General features: G+C 67.7%; 1 protein-coding gene across 2 annotated transcripts; it reads right to left on the reverse strand.

The window, feature by feature from the left end:
* Positions 1–2,062: 2,062 nt before the first annotated feature.
* ENPP7 (ectonucleotide pyrophosphatase/phosphodiesterase 7) lies at positions 2,063–8,928 on the reverse strand. Of its 2 annotated transcripts, XM_084862011.1 has the most exons (6): positions 8,558–8,928; positions 7,082–7,227; positions 5,040–5,663; positions 4,121–4,385; positions 3,523–3,610; positions 2,063–2,415 (listed from the first exon to the last, which is right to left on the reverse strand). In XM_084862011.1, the coding sequence occupies exons 1-5, from the start codon at positions 8,814–8,816 to the stop codon at positions 3,537–3,539; spliced, it is 1,368 nt and encodes a 455-aa protein (XP_084718137.1). In that variant the 5' UTR covers positions 8,817–8,928; the 3' UTR covers positions 2,063–2,415; positions 3,523–3,536. The 2 variants fall into 2 exon arrangements, 1 of the variants encoding a protein (XP_084718137.1); XR_014792973.1 differs by lacking the exons at positions 2,063–2,415; positions 3,523–3,610 and having other exon boundaries at positions 4,247–4,385; positions 4,894–5,663.
* Between the last annotated feature and the right edge of the window lie 8,721 nt (positions 8,929–17,649).

Consider the following 17,649-nt stretch of genomic DNA (forward strand, 5'->3'; position numbering starts at 1 on the left):
GCAGCGTGGGCCTCGGCTGCCCCTCCTGACGCCCCTGGCCGGGCCGGGAAGGGTGCCGGCCCGGGGACCACAGGGTCAGTCCCAGAGGGAGTCTGCACGCGGGCCCTGGGAGGCCGAGTGTGCCTTCCAGAAGCTTCTGGGGCACCACATGCCGGGAAGGGAGAGGAGGCAGCCAGGCGTGTGGGCAGCAGCCGCGGGTTCCTGCCCAGCCTCCTGGGTCCCTTTTGTCAGGCCCTCAGACACCCGCACGGTTCTTCTCTCACCGTTTTTCTTCAATGCAACTTGTTCTTTTGTTGTTTTTTAAAAATATGTTTTTTTATTGGTTTCAGGGAGTTAGGGAGGGAGAGAAACATCCATGAGAGAGTCATGGATCGGCCGCCTCCTGCGCGCCCCCACTGGGGACTGAACTCTTACCCCGGGCCTGTGTGTTGTCTGGGAATGGGACCGTGACCTCCTGGTTCAGAGGTCAGCCCTGAACCACTGAGCCACACTGGCCAGGCTTTGACTTAACTGTAAACTAACAGAAGCACTTGCCCGAACCTAAGGGTGGTGGAGGGCACAGACACAATGCAAAGGATGCGGCTGCTCCCTGAGGGCTCTGGGCCTGGGGCCGGCGGCTGCACCGGGCGGCGCTCAAGGCCGGGGGTCTGGGACCAGAGACTCTGCTGGAGAAACAGGCTTGGGGGGGCGGTGTTAGGGACGGCGGGGGGTTCCTTCCTCACCAGGACCCCTCCCCAGGGGCTCCCTAACAGAGCAGAGGGCTCCCGCCCTGGGCTCAGGGCTGTTCACTGCTCTCCTCGCACCCAGGTAGAGGCAGGTGCACTAGCCCGAAGCACAGGAGAGGCCTGGAGCCGTCTGCAGCCTGCGGAGGCCGCAGTCCCTGAGCCCCTCAGCACGCAGCCGAAGCCGCTCGGGCCCCTCGTTCCCCTCGGGCGTCAGACAACCCATGGGACTTTGGGGGTCACTGTGATGTGTGGGACGGACCAGGTTCTCTCTCTCTGTTTAAAAAGCCAATCGAGAGGCGAGGCCAGGCAGGCCGACCCTGGTGGGCTCTTGTTTTGACGGCGGAAGGCTGGGTGCCTTTTGGGGACCTGGGCCGTTTTGGCTGCTCCGGCACCGGCGGAGGGCTCCCGGCACCGGCGAGGGCTCCCGGCACTGGTGAGGGCTCCCGGCACCTGGGAGGCGATGACTTAGAGACATGGCCCGGCCCCGCGACCAGGTGAGGACAGAGGCCCGTCCTCGGGCGGGAGCCGGCGGGCGGGCTGGGCACCAGGCAGTGGGCGCTTCCAGGAAACCTTGGGGAGGGCCGGAGAGCCCTGTGGGGGGAGGGTGGGGGGATCCAGAGACCAGAAGGAGCTCCCAGAGGCCCAGGTGGGGAGGAGGGTGTCACAGGTGAGCAGGCAGGTCCTGGGCAGCCCCTTGTGGGGGGACGGGGGGGAAGCTGGTCTGACCCAGACCCCACGCCTTGAAGTGGCCCAGCGTCCGGGGTCGGGTGACGAGGGGCTGGACAGTGTCCCTTTGGGTCCTGGCCTGGCCCCCCACCCCCTCGGAGACAGGCAGTGCTCACTCTTCCTGAGTCCCCAGAGCTGAGTCCATCCCCCCCCCCCCCCCACACACACACAGGTGCTCACACGCACGTCTCCCTTCCCGCCCCCAGGGCGCTACTGGCCGCTTTTTAACGGAGCACCGTGGCTTGGGGGTTCTCGCTCCCCATCTTGTCACAGGAGCCCTCTCGGCCCCCCAGCCCCTTTCTTTTCAATGTGAGGCGCACACCGTCACCCCCTGCCCCTGGAGGTCCACCCAGCCCCCCCCCCCCCCCCATCCGGAGTGAATGGGTGCCCGCGTCTGGGGTCGTTCCAAGGCGCTGGGAGTTTATTCCACACGGGGGCGCCGGCGAGGCTGAGGGCCCGGCGGCTAAGGGGGAAAGCGCGTCCTCGATGGCCGGTGACTTCCAAAGCCCTGCCTGTCCTTTGTCCCACGGGCACAGTGCCCTCGCGGGACCGCGCCCGGAGCAGCAGCCGGCCAGCCCCGTGGGGACCGAGCTTGAGGGGCAGCGCCTCCCGCTGCCTGGAGGCCGCGATGGGTGGTCCAGGACAGGGACCTTCCGGAGCGGGGTTCCTGCGCGCCCCCACTTGGCCGCAGACGGAGGCTTCGCTCTGGAAGGTTTTCTGGGGGGAGGAGGGAGGAGGGAGGAGGGAGGAAGGAGGAGGGAGGAGGGAAGAGGGAAGAGGGAAGAGGGAGGGGCGGGCTGGGCCGTGGAACTAGCGGGCCTGGGCAGGGGCCGGACTGCCAGCGTGTGACGACGGAGCGTGGCCGTGCTGTGGGGACACTGAGGCCCGCGGCGCGCCCTCTCTGGCCAGCTGGGGAGACAGGTCCGCGTGTCCGTCCTCACCGCGAGGGCAGCTGTGGAGCTTCCTGGCAGAGATGGTGGGAGGGGGGGGAGGGCGGGTTGCTGAGGAGATGGAGGCATTTGGGGCGGGCGGTGGGGAGTCAGGCGTGTGGGCCCAGCCCTCTGTCTCTCTGTCCCCGGCTCCGCACGTGTCAGGTGCCCGTCCTTCCCGGCTCAGGCACCCTGGGGCCTCAGGCTCCGTCCCCCCAGCCTTCAGGCCCGTGTCCTTTGTCCTCCACTCCACCCCTCATACCTCGAAGGCATCGGAATGGGTTCATGTGCCCCCTCTGCCCTGCCACCCAGATGTGCTGCCCGACCTCTGGGTGACCTCGACTGGCAGTGCCTGTCCCTAACCTTGCTCCTGCCCCGTGTCTGGGCCCATTTAGTCACCACGTCAGACCCTGGCGTGGCCCTGTGCCCCCCCCCCCCCCCCCCCCGCCCAGTCCTCTGGGCCATGGTTTCCTTTGTCTCATCGCCCTCCTGGCTCCCAAGGCAGATGCCAGCTGGGGGCCTGGCTGCCTGGCTCCCTGCGCCTCCAGAGCCAGGCGGAGCCCGACTCCCCAGCCCCACTGCCTTCTCAGAGTGAATAGCCTGCGTCACTCTGGCCAGAAGGCTGTGGCATCACAGGGCAGACAGGGGAGCTGTGACATCACAGGCGCTGTGACATCACAGGGCAGACACAGGCTATGACATCACAGGGCAGACACAGGGGCTGTAACATCACAGGGCAGACAAGGGGCTGTGACATCACAGGGCAGACAAGGGGGCTGTGATATCACAGGGCAGACACAGGGGCTGTGACATCACGGGGGCTATGACATCACAGGGCAGACAAAGGGCTGTGACATCACAGGGCAGACAAGGGGCTGTCCCTCAGTAAGCGAATCCTCTGAGCTGGCTCTAGTGTTCCAGGCCCCTCTCCGCCCCCGCTGCACCCCCTCTGCAGTTGCTAGTCTTTCCCTGCTGGTCCCAGAGCAGAGCCCAAAGCAGAGGGGGAGGCTGGGCGTCTGTTTCTGAAGGGCTGCTCCAGGCCCTGGCCGAGGACTGACTCCTCTGTGGTGGGACAGGGCCTGGTCTACGGGGGCCAGGGGACCACCCTCCCTCCACCCTCCCTGCACCTCCCGGGCTCTGACCTTGAGCGGTGGCACTATGCGACCTTGGCCAGAACTGCAGCCGCCAGCAGGCCTGCCATCACGGGGGCGCCAGGCAGGGGTGCAGACCCTGTGGGGAGTCGGAGGCCCCAGGAGGAGGGGCACGGGGGCATGTCACCACCCAGCTCCTCCCGAAGCCGCCCACGAGCCCCCAGTCACCTCTCAGCACCCCTCTTTGTTCCTCCCCAGCGCCCCGGCCTCCCCCTCATCTAGCCCCCCCCCCCCCTCCGTGGTCCAGCTCCCCGTGACCTTTGCACTGGGCCGGGCCGGGTGGGGGAGGTGGGAGCTGGCAGTGGGACTCAGGAAGGAGTGCCTCTGGGGGAGTCTGGGCTCCCTGGGACCAGGGGCCTGGAGGGGCTTCACCCAGAAGGCCTGTCTCTGGGCCGACCCTCCCGGTCCTCCGCCCTGCACCTTGAACTCGCTCCTGTCCGTTCTGCCGCCCACACTGCGAGGCACAGAGGACGCTGCGGAGGGAACGCCGGGGCAGGGAGGGAGCAGGCCCCCCCCCCCCCCCCCCCCGTGGCAGGCGCCCCGTCTGCAGCCGCTGGGGCCGAGGGTGCAGGCCGAGGGCGGGCCTCACCTGAGGGGGTGGTGGTCGGTGGGGCGCCGGTGCCCCCGGCGGCCTCGGGCGTGAGCATGGGCAGCAGGGCGCGGGGGTCCCCGTCGTTGGCCTCGGGCGCGATGCCCAGCAGCCTGCACAGGAGCTCGTACACGTGGACGCTCTCGAAGGGCTCCACCTCCAGGCCCCGCCGGAAGCTGGGGCCCACGGCCCGGAAGATGGTCTTCATGTCCAGCACCCCGTTGTCGAAGCCGTGCTCCCCGTTGTTGAACTGCACGTTCACCCTCTGCGGGGGGGGGGGGGTGGTCCTGAGGCCTCTTGGGACTCCCCGGCCCCCGCCCCTCCGCCAGCCCCCCTTCCCCCAACAGCCCCTTCCTCCACAAAGGGTGCGGACATGGGGCGGGGGTTCTGAGCCTTAAAAGATCAGTGGCCTGAAGCCAGCGCCTCTGCAAGGACCCTGTGACATAGACAGGGACCCCAGCACCCAGCCGGGCTGCCCCGACCCGCAGCGCACCCCCCCCTCAGCCCCCCACCTGCATCTCCCTTCCCTGAGCTCCGCCCTGGCCTCTGAGGGCTCAGCCTTGTCCCTGTCACTCGTATGGCTGATCTCCCTACACGTTACTTGACGTGCAGGTGCACACAAGCACACACATGTACCCACGCACACACACGTGCACCACACACAGGCACTCGTGCACACACAAGCACACAGTGCGCCAACACACACGCACACGTAACACCACACAAACACCAGGCGTGTGCACACATGTATGCCCATGCACACGCACGCACACCTATTGCCGTGATGACTGTGTCCCTCTGGTGGCCGGTGTGCCTCAGATGGGGGCTGGCTGGAGACGGGTGCTCTTCAGGGGGCGGGGAAGAGACCAGCAGCCCCCCCCCGCCGGCCCCCGTCCCCCCGCCGCGCGTGGGCCCTCACCCCGTGGATGACGTAGCCGGGGTCGCTGTACATGAGCAGGGGCGTGATGCGCGGGTGGTTGGCGTAGTGGAAGGCCTTGGGGAAGTCCTCCTTCCTGTAGACGTGCAGCTTGGGGTGCGCGCCCTTGAGCGCGGCGTACACCTGCTCCAGCCGCCCCGGCTTGGGCAGCAGCAGCCCGTTGGGGCCGTAGTCCACGAGCTCGAACTCGATGTCCTTGAAGGAGAAGCCGGGGACGCGGTGCAGCTCCACCAGGTCGCCGGCCTTGCGCACGGCGGTCATGCCGTGGTCGGAGGTGACCACCAGGTTGAGGCTGCGCTCCAGGCCGCTGCGCCGGATGCTGTCGCGCAAGTAGCCCACCGTGCGGTCCACCTGCTGCACCATGGCCCTGCGCTCCGGCGAGTCCGGCCCGAAGCGGTGGCCCGTGGAGTCCGGCTCCCCGAAGTAGAGCGTGACCAGGTCCAGGCCGTCCTGCGTGAGCCAGCGCAGCACCGTGTCCACGTTGGCCCGCCACTCCGCCTCGTCCTTGTAGTTGTGCAGGATGCCCTCCTTGCGGCTCAGCATCACCGCCTCGCCTCGGTAGGTGACGTTGCCGCCCGGGAAGAAGAAGGAGCCGGTCCGCAGGCCCTGCGGGGAGGCAGCGTGAGGCTCAGCACCCCCCCCCCCCGAGTCCCCTCCCCCCGCGCCCCTCCCTCCCCCCCGCGCCCCTTCTTCCCCCCCCCCCCCCGCGCACCCTCCCTCCCCCCCCGCCCTCCCTTTGCCATGCCCACTGCTGCCCAGCCTTTTCATTTCTTTTTATTTAAGATGGCTTGTTGTACATTGACTTTTTATCATGCAACCCTGAACTTATGCTTTTAAAAATATATATATTTTATTGATTTTTTTTTTTTACAGAGAGGAAGGGAGCGGGATGGAGAGTTAGAAACATCGATGGGAGAGAAACATTGATCAGCTGCCTCCTGCACACCCCCGACTGGGGATGTGCCCGCAACCAAGGTACATGCCCTTGACCAGAATCGAACCTGGGGCTTTTCAGTCCGCAGGCTGACACCCTATCCACTGAGCCACATTAGTTAGGGCTGAACTTATTCTTTTAAAAATCATATGTTTTTATTGATTTTTAGAGAGAGCGGAGGGGAGAGGGATAGAGAGAAACATCAAGGAGAGAAGTATCCTCGATCGGCTGCCTCCTGCACACTCCCCACAGGGGGCTGCGCCCATAACCCTTGCCTGTGCCCCGACCAGGAATCCGCGAGTCCAACCAGCGACCTCCTGGCTCCTGGGTCGCGGCCACACCAGCCGGGCGCCGCTTCCCTGTCTGACAGGCTCTTATCGCGGGCAGAGCCTCCGGAGGCGGAGCCGGTGCGGTGGACTCCGCTCCAATAGATAGCGCCAGGCCCGGTGCCCGATATGCCAGGCCTCTCTGCCACGGCCAGGCCTCCGGAGGCTCCGGTGCTGAGAGCCCTCCTCCCGGCCTGCAGCCCGGCCCCTCCCTGCCACGGCCATGCCCTGGAGTGTCAGCCCCTCCTCCGTGCCCTACACTGTCCTTCCAGCCTTCACCCTCTCGTCCATCCGTCCATCCGTCCATCCATCTGTCTGTCCGTCAACCACCCGCTGCTTTGTTTACCCAGACCCACCTTCCCCCCGGCCGCTGCCCGTGCAGCCCCCAGGCCAACGTCTAAGCCTCGGGGTTGGACTGGGGTAGGTGGGGGTGTGGGGTTGGGGCGTGGGGCCCGATAGCCACGGGGGGCTCAGACTTGAGGGGTGCCCTCCACTGGACACCATTGACAAGGAGCTATACCCCGGAAGCCCCCCAGACATTTCGGGGCGATGGGACTCCTGGGCTGACACGGCGGCTCCTCTCTTTTCCCTTCGCCCCTCGGGGAGGGGACAGAGCCATTTTGAGGTCACACACCTTTGTGTCGAGTGGGGTCCTTTCCCCGTGCGACCCCCCTCCCCAAGTGCCACAGGGCCCACAGGTGGCTTCTGTCTGACGGGGAGGGTGGGCGCCCTGTGCGGGCTGGGCCCCGGGGCGCAGGCATTACCTGCCTCTGGGCGGTGATCCAGATGGGCAGGCTGCCGTTGTCCCACCAGCGCTGCACACCCAGCGTGGCGTGGTAGGGCAGCTTGAGCTTGCTGCTGGTGTTGTAGAACATGTTGTGCACCACGCCGTGGTTCTCGATGTACTTGCCTGCGTGGAGGTGGAGGGAATGGGCGGGGCTCGGTTACCAAGGCCAAGGCCACGGCCACGGCCACGGCCACGGCCACGCGCTCCGACCCGCTGGCCCAGCGCGCCCTGCCCCACCCCAGCCCCTGAGAACCCCTGGGAGGCGTCGCTTGCAGCCTCATTGGTTTTAGCAAAAGATCAGTGTGACTCTGGCCAGTGTGGCTCAGCGATAGAGCATAGGCCTGTAGACGGAAGGGTCCTGGGTTCGATTCCTGTCAAGGGCACAGGCCCAGGTTGCAGACTCGGTCCCCCGTAGGGGGCGTGCAGGAGGCAGCCGATCCACGATTCTCTCTCATCACGGATGTTTCGCTCCCTCTCCCTCCCACCTGAAATCAATAACAATTAAAAAGAGATTGGTTGCGCCTGTGTGGCTCTCGGGAGGGACTGATGACGTAGATGGGACCCAGCCTCGGCAGAGAGCCAGGCAGGCGTCTGGACGAAAGGTGCGGGTCCGAGCAGCCTGCCAGCTGGTGCTGCGTGGAGAATGCACGGGAGCGTGGGCCCCAGAGGCGGGGCCTGAGGGCGCGCGGCTCTCCCTCCCCCGGACCCGTGCGGCGGAGAGGAGCTGTGGGGGGACGAGGGGGTGACAGCCGGTGCCGGTGGTGTGTGTGTGTGTGCCGGGGCGGAGGCCACAGAAGCGCGGGCGAGGACGGGCCGCCCCAAAGTCGCGTCACCAGCGCCTCAGAGGCGGCCTGTTTGCCCACGGGGTCCTGGCAGGTGTAAGCGTTAGGTTCAGATGGAGGGACGCCCCGGCTGGCCTGGCTCAGTGGATAGAGAGTTGTCCTGCAGACCAACATGTCTTGGGTTCGATTCCGCTCAGGGGCACGTACCTCGGTTGCAGGCTCCTGCCCGGCCCGGGCCCTGGTCGGGGCGTGTGCAGGAGGCAACCAATCGATGTGTTTCTCTCACATTGAGGTTTCTCTCTCCCTTTCCCTCTCTCTTCCATTCCCTAAAAACCAATGGAAAAACACCCTTGTCCCATGTTCCGTGTCCGCTGCCTTGAGTGAGGATTTAAAATAAAAAAGAAAAGATGAAGCTGGCGCCCCAGACTCATCTCTGCGTCCCGGCCACACTCACCTCCTCCGGGAAGGCCTCCTGGGTTGCCCCCGGGCTGAGGTCACTGTTGCCGGAGAGACCAGTTGCTGCCAATGCTGAGGGCTGCTGGCCACGCTGTCTCCCCAGCCAGTGTCCCCTCCTGGCTCCCCTCTGCCCCGCATGGGGCCCCTGGGGCAGGGCTGTGTGCACCCTGCTCCCCTGGCCCCTCAGCCCCGGCCCCCTCCGCAGCGACACTCACCGGTGACCAGGGTGAAGTGGCAGGGGCTGGTCATGGTGACGAAGGGGGGGGTCATGTAGCGGGCCTTCACGCCGTCCAGTGCCATGGCGTCCAGGTTGGGGGTGTCCACGTCCTGGTCATAGTCCCAGCGGAAGCCGTCGAAGGACACCAGGAGCAGCTTGTGCCGGGAGCCCTGCCGGCCGACGGGCCTGCCCGCCCCCGGGGCGAGGAGGGCGGCCAGGGCCGCGGCCACGGCCAGGAGGGCGGCCGGGCGGCTCATGGCGGCTGTCTGAGCGCCGGGGCGGGCGTGTTCCTGCCGCGGACGGAGGGGAGCGAAGTCCCAGGGTCGCCGGCGTCTGACCTGCTCTCCGAGGCTCGGGCAGAGGCCGTGGCCCCTGCCTTTATTGCCCACGCTCCTCCCCCGCGGGCGTGTGTCCTCGCGGGGGGGGGGGGGGGCACGCCCCAGGATCAGAGGGCAGAGGGGCCCTCCCCGGGGTGGCCTGGCCCCTGCCCGCTCTCTCCGTCCCCAGGCCCCACTCTCTGACCTACAGCCTGGAAGTCGGGGGCCTTTGGGGTGCGTGGGCCCCGGGCCTGCCTGGGCCAGGGCCATGCGGAAACGGGGGAGGGGAGGGGGCGTGCCAGGGCCAGGGAGCCCAGGGCCGCGGGGAGCCCAGCCTGGGACGGCCTCCTGCCCTCGCTCAGGGTGGGGGGTGTCCTGGGCTGGCGGGCGGAGCCACACTGGGGCCGGGTCAGCAGAGCCGTGTCTTCCCTCTGGGCCTGTCGGTCCTCAGGGGGCGCTGCACGGCGGCCTCGTCGGCAAGGCGCTCAGAGAGGGGCGCCCTGTCACTGTGCCCATGGCGGGGGGGGGGGGGGGAGAGCCCTGGCCGGGGCATGGTTCAGCGACTATCTCCTCTCTCCTCCCTCCCTCTCTCTCTCTCTCTCTCTCTCTCTCTCTCTCTCTCTCTCATCTCAATCTCTCTATCTTTCTATCTTTATTTCTCTCTATCTTTATCTCTCTCTATCTCTGTCTCTTTATCTCTCTCTCTCTCTCTCTCTCTCTCTCTCTCTCTCTATCTTTATGTTCCTCTCTCCCTATCTTTCCATCTCTGTCTCTCTCCCTACCAATTTTTTTTTTTTTTTTAATGCCCTTGACTGGAATCAAACCTGGGACCCTTTGGTCTGCAGGCTGATGCTCTATCCACTGAGCCACAACGGTGAGGACTTAGCACTCTTATTTATTTTATTTATTTAAAAAATATTTTATTGAGTTTTTACAGAGAGGAAGAGAGAGGGATAGAGAGTTAGAAACATCGACCAGTTGCCTCTTGCACACCCCCCACTGGGGATGTGCCCCCAACCAAGGTACATGCCCTTGACCGGAATCGAACCTGGGACCTTTCAGTCCACAGACCGACGCTCTATCCACTGAGCCACGCCGGTTTCGGCTTACCACCCTTTTTAAAAATTGAATTTATTGGGGTGACACTGGTTACTCACCCCCTCCCCACCTGACGGAGCCGCTCTAAGTCCTGGGGGCCCCGCAGTGAGGGGCAGGCGTGCTCCTGACTCTGTCCACCTGGTGGGCACACAATGAAAGGAGGACACGGCAGGACAGGACGCAGGGAGTGAGGCAGGGGACCAGATGGGGTGTTTGTGGGCAGCACCTGGTGGGCGGTGGGTGGGCCTCCTGGGAGGGTGATTGGGGCGGGTAGGATGGGGGCAGGGCCGGCGGGGCCGAGGCCACGTGTGCAATCCGGAGCCCTGGAGCGGCGAGCAGGCCCTGGCGCCCGCGGGTCTAGGTAGGAGGGCAGCCCGGGCAGGGCAGGTGGTGGGCGAGAGGCAGGCAGGGAGCTGGGTGCTGGGCGGCGATGAGTGTGCCGTCCTCAGGCCGTGGCCGTGGCCGTGGCCCAGACACGGTGGTGGCCGTGGGAGCGAAGGAAAGGGAGCATCTCCGGGGACGGCCAGTTCCCACCCGGGCAGCTGGGGTGACGGGGTCAGAGGGCAGGTCACGGGAGGAGCAGGGCCATGGGAGGGGCGTGCTCAGGCTGAAACCAGGAGGCAGGCCACAGGGGAGCCTGGATTTTATGCGAATATAATCTAATACCTAACATAAAATTTAATGTAAAATCCACTGTCTTCACAAGATGGCCACCAACGAGAAAGACTACATTTCCTAGCATTCTCTGCAGGGAGGCTTGGCCATGTGACCACACGCTGGCCAATGGGGGGGGGAAATAGGATGTGCCCCCCTGGGCCTCTGTCACACCCCAGGTTTGCTGCACCCCTTTCTGATTCTCGCTCCTCTGGTGCTCTGAGCTCAGAGGCCCCCCAGCCAGCGAAGATGGGGTGCTGCCTGGGGCGGGACCACAGCCCCATGGAGAGCATTGGGGGTCCCGGGTCTGTGGCGCTCTCAGCACCAAGGCCATGCGGGCGCTGGCTGCTGTGCAGGCGGTGACTTACCCGCTGGCTGTCCAGGGCAGGAGGCAGGGCATGTGCCAGGGGCTGCCATGTCACAGGCCAAGGCAGGGCTGGGCACCCAGCTGGGGTGGTCTTTTTTTTGAGGGGGGTGGTCTTCTTAAAGATACGTGTTTGTGGATGTCAGAGAGAGGAAGGGAGAGGGAGGGAGAGAAGCATCAGTGACGGGAGAGAAGCATGGACCGGCCGCCTCCTGCACTCCCACGGGGGACGGAGCCCGCACCAGCCTGTGCCCTGACGGGATCGAACCGTGACCTCCTGGTTCCCCATCCACACGCAGCCCTGAGCCAGCGGCCGGGCGGGCCAGAGTTTGGAGCGGTCGCCGCCGAGCTGGGTGGCGGGAAGTCAGAGGCAGGGCCAGTGGGCTCCTGAGGGCAGCAGGTTTGCGTGGACACGGTGCACACGTACCCCGAGCCGGTGAGCCCCGTGGGGGCCGGGCTGGGAAGAACCAGCCGCCCAGCTCTGGGCCTGGCTCCGCTGGGCAGAGAGCCGTGCGGGCCGGTCCCCCGAGGCCCGCACCGGGTCCCTGCCCCGTTCTCCTTCCCAGCCAGGTGCCAATGGACCCGCCCAGAGCCCGGCGCACGGCCCCCAGCCCCCGGAGCCCGGAGCCTGGCGCCCAGAGCCCGGGCCCGGAGCCAGTGCACGGAGCCCGGCCCTGGCCCCCGGCCCCCGGAGCCCGGCGCACGGATTCCGGCGCCCAGGAGGCGGGCCCGACCTCGGGCGGGAAGGGAAGAACGCGGCGGGATGAGCAGGTCCCACCAGGGCCGCGCCCGACGGACCCTGCCGGTCCTCGGTCCTCGGCCAGCGCAGCAGGACACCCTCCGAACAGGATGCGCCCGGCTGGCCGGCCACTGCGAGGCCTGGGCTGGTGAGGGGTGCGGGGGGCTGGGGCTCCAGCCTGGGAGAGATTAGGAGCCCCCCCGCCCCCCCCCACGGAGACCGGGGCGCCTGCTGTCCCCATGGCGGGGCCCGGCCGACCTTGGCGGCAGGTTTATCAGCGAAGGTCCTGGTATCAGCCCGGACTTTCATCACTTCTCGGGCTTTATCTCAGCCACCGCCTCGAGGATTAATATTTTAACAGGATTATGTGCTGGTCACAGCGCTCCGCGGGACCTGGAGTCTCCCCCTCACAGCCCCCCCTCCCTCTGCCTCCCCTCCCTCAGCCTCCCCTCCCTCCAACTCCCCCCTCCCTCAGCCTCCTTCTCCCTCCGCCTCCCCCTCCCTCAGCCTCCCCCTCCCTCAGCCCCCCCTCCCTCCAACTCCCCCCTCCCTCCACCTCCCCCCTCCCTCAGCCTCCCCCTCCCTCAGCCTCCCCCCTCCCTCCAACTCCCCCCTCCCTCAGCCTCCTTCTCCCTCCAACTCCCCCCTCCCTCAGCCCCCCCTCCCTCAGCCTCCCCCTCCCTCAGCCTCCCCCTCCCTCAGCCTCCCCCCTCCCTCAGCCCCCCCTCCCTCAGCCCCCCCTCCCTCAGCCCCCCCTCCCTCAGCCTCCCCCTCCCTCAGCCTCCCCCTCCCTCCAACTCCCCCCTCCCTCAGCCTCCCCCTCCCTCCAACTCCCCCCTCCCTCAGCCTCCCCCTCCCTCCAACTCCCCCCTCCCTCAGCCTCCCCCTCCTCCAGCCTCCCCCCTCCCTCCGCCTCCCCCCTCCCTCAGCCTCCCCCTCCCTCAGCCTCCCCCTCCCTCAGCCTCCCCCTCCCTCAGCCTCCCCCTCCCTCAGCCTCCCCCTCCCTCCAACTCCCCCCTCCCTCAGCCTCCCCCCTCCCTCAGCCTCCCCCTCCCTCAGCCTCCCCCCTCCCTCAGCCTCCCCCCTCCCTCAGCCTCCCCCTCCCTCAGCCCCCCCTCCCTCAGCCTCCCCCTCCCTCCAACTCCCCCCTCCCTCAGCCTCCCCCCTCCCTCAGCCCCCCCTCCCTCCAACTCCCCCCTCCCTCAGCCTCCCCCTCCCTCAGCCTCCCCCTCCCTCAGCCTCCCCTCCCTCAGCCTCCTTCTCCCTCAGCCTCCCCCCTCCCTCCGCCTCCCCCCTCCCTCCAACTCCCCCCTCCCTCCGCCTCCCACCTCCCTCAGCTCCCACCTCCCTCAGCCTGGGGGGGGCAGGGGAGGGTCTCTGGCTGGGCCACCCTTTCCAGGCTCTGGGTGGGTGGGGGGACTGGGGTTCTGGGGGGCTGGTGTGTCCTGGGGGGGCGGCCTGGCGGTGAGATCCCCATGGACACTGCAGACTGTGTCCTGGGTCAGCAGCTGGACTGCCTGTGGGGAGGATGGGTGAGGGGAGAGGGAACTAGTGAGAGAGAGAAAGAGAGAGAGAGAGATGGGGAAGGGGAGAGAGGGAGAGGGAGAGGGAGAGAGAGAAACAGCAATGATGAGAGAATCATGGATCAGCTGCCTCCTGCACGCCCCCCACTGGGGATGGAGCCTGCAGCCAGGGCCTGTGCCCTGACCAGGAATTGACCATGACCTCCTGGTTCAGAGGTCGCCGCTCTGAGCCCTGCCGGCCGGGCCCGAACCAGAGTTTTAGAATGCGAGCCGGCCCAGCCCTTCCACCATCGCTGGGAGCTGGGGTTCCGGGCCCCCTCCTGGGCCAGCCCTCCCGCCATCGCTGGGAGCTGGGGTTCCGGGCCCCCTCCTGGGCCAGCCCTCCTGCCATCGCTGGGAGCTGGGCTTCTGGGCTCCCTCCTGGGCCAGCCCTCCCGCCATCCCTGGGAGCTGGGCTTCTGGGCTCCCTCCTGGGCCAGCACCATCCCCGCCATCGCTGGGAGCTGGGGTTCTGGGCCCCCTCCTGGGCCAGCGCCCTGTGCTTCTCCCACGGGAGGGCCCCTCTGTGTAGGGCCCGCATGCCTGATTCCCCACCCTCTGCCCCCGGAGACAGGCCGGGCCACGGACGGGGAGGGGCGGGGCCACAGTGCCCAGGCGTGCTGCCACCCCCTTTGCACGTCCGGCCCCTGCGACTCCCCGGCTCCCACACAGCCAGTCTGTCAGGTCCCCTCAGCCTGCGCCCCGTGGTCCTCGCCGCTCCCGGGGCCGCAGTTGGGACTCGGCCTGGAACCTTCCAGGAGCTTCTCCTGCAGGAGTGCCTGTCAGTGTTCCTCCCGGTGCCCCGGCTGAGGGGCGCTGACGGCCGGGAGGAGGCGAGTCCAGGCCTTCACAGGTCGGGGGGGAGGGGCACGCCTCCAGGAGGCTCAAAGGTGGGGGTGGGTGGGTGCTGACTGTGCCAGGTGCCATCTGTTTATCTGTCTATGGGGCTGTTTCCATAAACAGATGGGGCTGAGCCCCCCCGCGGGGCCGGGGGACAGCTCGCTCCGGACGTGTTTACAGCACTGATAGCGGGAGCCATCGGGTGATAAGGGCCCACCTTTGGCCACGGTGGGCGGATAAGGGCGGCCAGGATGTCCTGCCAGGCCCGCTCCTCCCGCTCATCCCTGGTCCGGCCCGGGGTGCGGGCACCGGCAGGGCAGGGCCCAGGCAGGTGTCACCCGCACTGGCCCTGCGCCGGCACAGCCTGGGTGGCCGGCACGTGTGGGCGCTCGGGCCATTGCGGGCGTGTGGGCGGAGCTGGGGCTGTGCTTGCCGGCCACCGGGACCCGCGGGTCAGTGTGCGCCCCGAGACCCTCCTGCGTGGGGAGGCCGATGGCACTGGAGCTGCCGTCTGGGACCAGGAGCCGCAGAAACCTGTAACTGCCCCCTCCCATGGAGCCGGGGCCTGGGACCCGGCGGGGGTGGAGCGGGGGTGAGGGGACGCTGAGGGCTGAGGGGCACTCAGGCTGGCACCCACCAGGCTGTGGAGAGAGGGTCATGGCTGCCAGGGATGGGCCTCTGGGGCTGGGGAAAGTGCCTGGGACGGGGCCGCAGTGCAGGCGGCTGGTGGCCGGGTCAGGGGAAGCCAGGCTGCCCGGTCCCGTCCGCTGCCCCAGGGGCCGTTGCAGCAGGCCTGTCTCTGGCCAGGCGCCCCCTCGCTCCCCGGCTGCCCGCCTCCTCGGGCGTTGCCCTGTCCCCGCGGGTCGTGGAAGCCAAGGCCGGTGAGGGCTGCGTGGGGCTGGCCTTTGGCGGAAGCTCTGTGGGCGGGGCTCCCACAGGCCCCCTCCACCCCCCCCCCCGGGGCTTCGCTGGTCAGTGGACGCCGGTGGGCTCAGTGTCCATGTTTGTAACACCGCCCCCCCCCACACACCGAGAGAAGGACCGGAAGCACAAGAGCCGGCAAGTGGCTCCTCTGTCCCATCCGCGGCCCCCCCCCCCCCCGTCTGTCCCCCGTCCGTCCCTGTCTGTCCCCGTCTGTCCCCGTCCGTCCCCCGTGCAGCTGGAATTCCGAGGAAGAAAACCCGCCTGTTGCTGCAGTCAGTGGGGACGCTGACTGCCGTCAGAAAGGGAGGTAGAGTCGGGGCCGATTGACCCGGGGGGCTCCCCGGCGGCTTGGTCCTCTCCTCCCTCCGTGGATTTACTGCCCTTACGCTCCCCGTGTCTCAGCCTGGCCGCCCGTGGCTCCTGTCCGGGCGTGGTGTGCCCGTCGTGGGCCAGGGGCGGCCTGGCTGGTGGGTGAGGGGTGCGCCGCGTTGGGGGGCCCGAGGGAGAGAGGCTCTTTCTGGGGTGACTGACAGCCAGCCGTCCCAGCAGGGCCGGGGAGAGGGCGGGCGGGGTGCTGACCACCGAGCCGCAGGGAGCAGGAAGGAACCAGGCCGAAGAGCCAGGAAGGGAATTGAAAACAAGCCACCGAAAGCCAGGCTGAGCGGCGACCTATGACCCAGGAGGTCAGGGTGCGACTCCCGTCAGGGCACAGGCCGGGGTGTGGACTCGGTCCCAGTGGGGCGTGCGGAGGAAGCTGTCTCAGATTCTCTCTCATCACGATATTCCTCCCTCCCCTTCCTCGCTGGGATGGGAACGGAGACCAGGCCTGGCTGTGCTCTCCCACACGGCCACCAGGTGGCGCTGTCCAGCCACCAATGCAGCGGCTCCGGGCTCAGCGGCCCTGGGGCTGGGCTGGCGGAGGGGGGCTCGGTGCCATCCCCACCGCCCGCAAGCTGGTGCCCCTGCCGGCGCCAGCTACAGCCCAAAGCCCCCTCCACCCGCCGACGTGGGTGCCCAGGGCCTGTCCACCCGGCGCTCCTGCAGGGAAGACAGACGTTAGCTGGGTGCCTGCGCCCTCCCTGACCTCAACGTGGGCCCGAGGCTGGGGGGCCAAGTTGGTGGGGGCGCTGGGCGCTGCTTCTGCCCGGGGTGCATGGCGGGGAGGGGACCCCAGGCTCCGCAGGAGGGCACCCTCTCTTCCTGGGGGTCCCCAGGAGGGGCCTTCTGCATGGGGGCGGGGCAACGCTCTGATTGGCAGCTTGCTGGGCACCCTCCTTGTTGGGTGCCGTCCTGGGGGCTCAGAGCAGGTGGAGAGGGGGGGCCTGTGGGACCAGGCAGGCCGGCAGCCTCCAGGGGTTCATGAGGTGGGGGCGCCTCCTCCCTGTGCCCCCAGCACCTCTCACCGGGGAGGACCCCGCCCTGACCTTTCGGCTCTAGGGAGCGATCTCGCTATGTATAGGGGGGCAGGGAGAGAGGGGGGTGTTTCCATAAGTGAAGGGGACCTGAGGCAGAGAGGGGCAGGGGTCCCCCTGACACCCCAGCTGCCTGCAGGCTCAGCGTCTCCCGGGGGCCCTCTGTGTGGTGCCTGAGGTGGGCTCCCCAAGGCAGGCCGGGCCCCTCAGCGTCGGCTCCACTGAGCAAGTGGCGGGGGGACTTGGGGGGCTGCTGGGCCCGAGGCAGAGCTGGGCTCCGGTGTCCTGCTCCCCACCAGCCGCCTGGGCCCTGGGAGAGACAGCTCTCCTCTCAGCCCGGGGACCTGTTGGGGGGCAGACCAGCACCCCGACCCCAGGGGCTGCCAGCGGGGAGGAGGAGCTGGGTCCCAGCAGGGCCTGTCCAGCCGGGCTGCCTGACAGGGGCGACCCTCCCCGCTGCCCACCTCCGCCACCCGCCTCCCGCCCAGGCCTCCTCCCTCTGCCCTCCCTGCAAGTGGAGGTGCCCATCCAGGCTCCTGCCCCCTTCCCGGCAGGGGTGCCAGATGGGCCGGCCCGCGGCAGCAGGCCTGGCTCTGGCTGGCACCCACCCCTTCCCGGGGCCCTGGCGGAGCTGGGAGGAGGGCCAGGCTGTGGCAGATGGAGGCCCGAGGAGGGCTGCCCGGGCAGACGGCTGGCTGTCAGGACAGATGGCGGCCGTGCGGGGGTCCGAGCGGCCCCATCTGCTCCGCCCCCATAGGCCTTCCCTCCTCCACCGGGGCTGCCCTGGGAGGAGGCGAGGGTGGCGGGGCCCCGGGCTGCTCCTGTTCTGCGGGGCCTCTGTCCCGGGGCTCGGGCCTGGCAGCCAGCGCGTGGCCCGCACTGACGGAGCTGGAGGGGTCCCCGAAGTCCCAGCGCCCGGGCCGGGCGTGAGCACCCCAGGCACAGAGCCCGCCAGCAGATGGGGCGACGGAGGCTCTGGGACCAAAGGGGGAACATGCGTTGGGGACGGTTAACCAAGGCCTTCACGTCCCCTCCCGCCCCTCGGAGCTGACAGGAGCTTTCACGGGCACTTTCTGTTGTTTTTTTTTTTTTTTTAAAATATATATTTATTGAGTTTTCACAGAGAGGAATGGAGAGGGAGAGTTAGAAACATCGATGAGAGAGAAACACCAATCAGCTG

Source organism: Pipistrellus hanaki, assembly GCF_964339955.1.
Source record: "Pipistrellus hanaki genome assembly, chromosome: 16".
Taxonomy (NCBI): domain Eukaryota; kingdom Metazoa; phylum Chordata; class Mammalia; order Chiroptera; family Vespertilionidae; genus Pipistrellus; species Pipistrellus hanaki.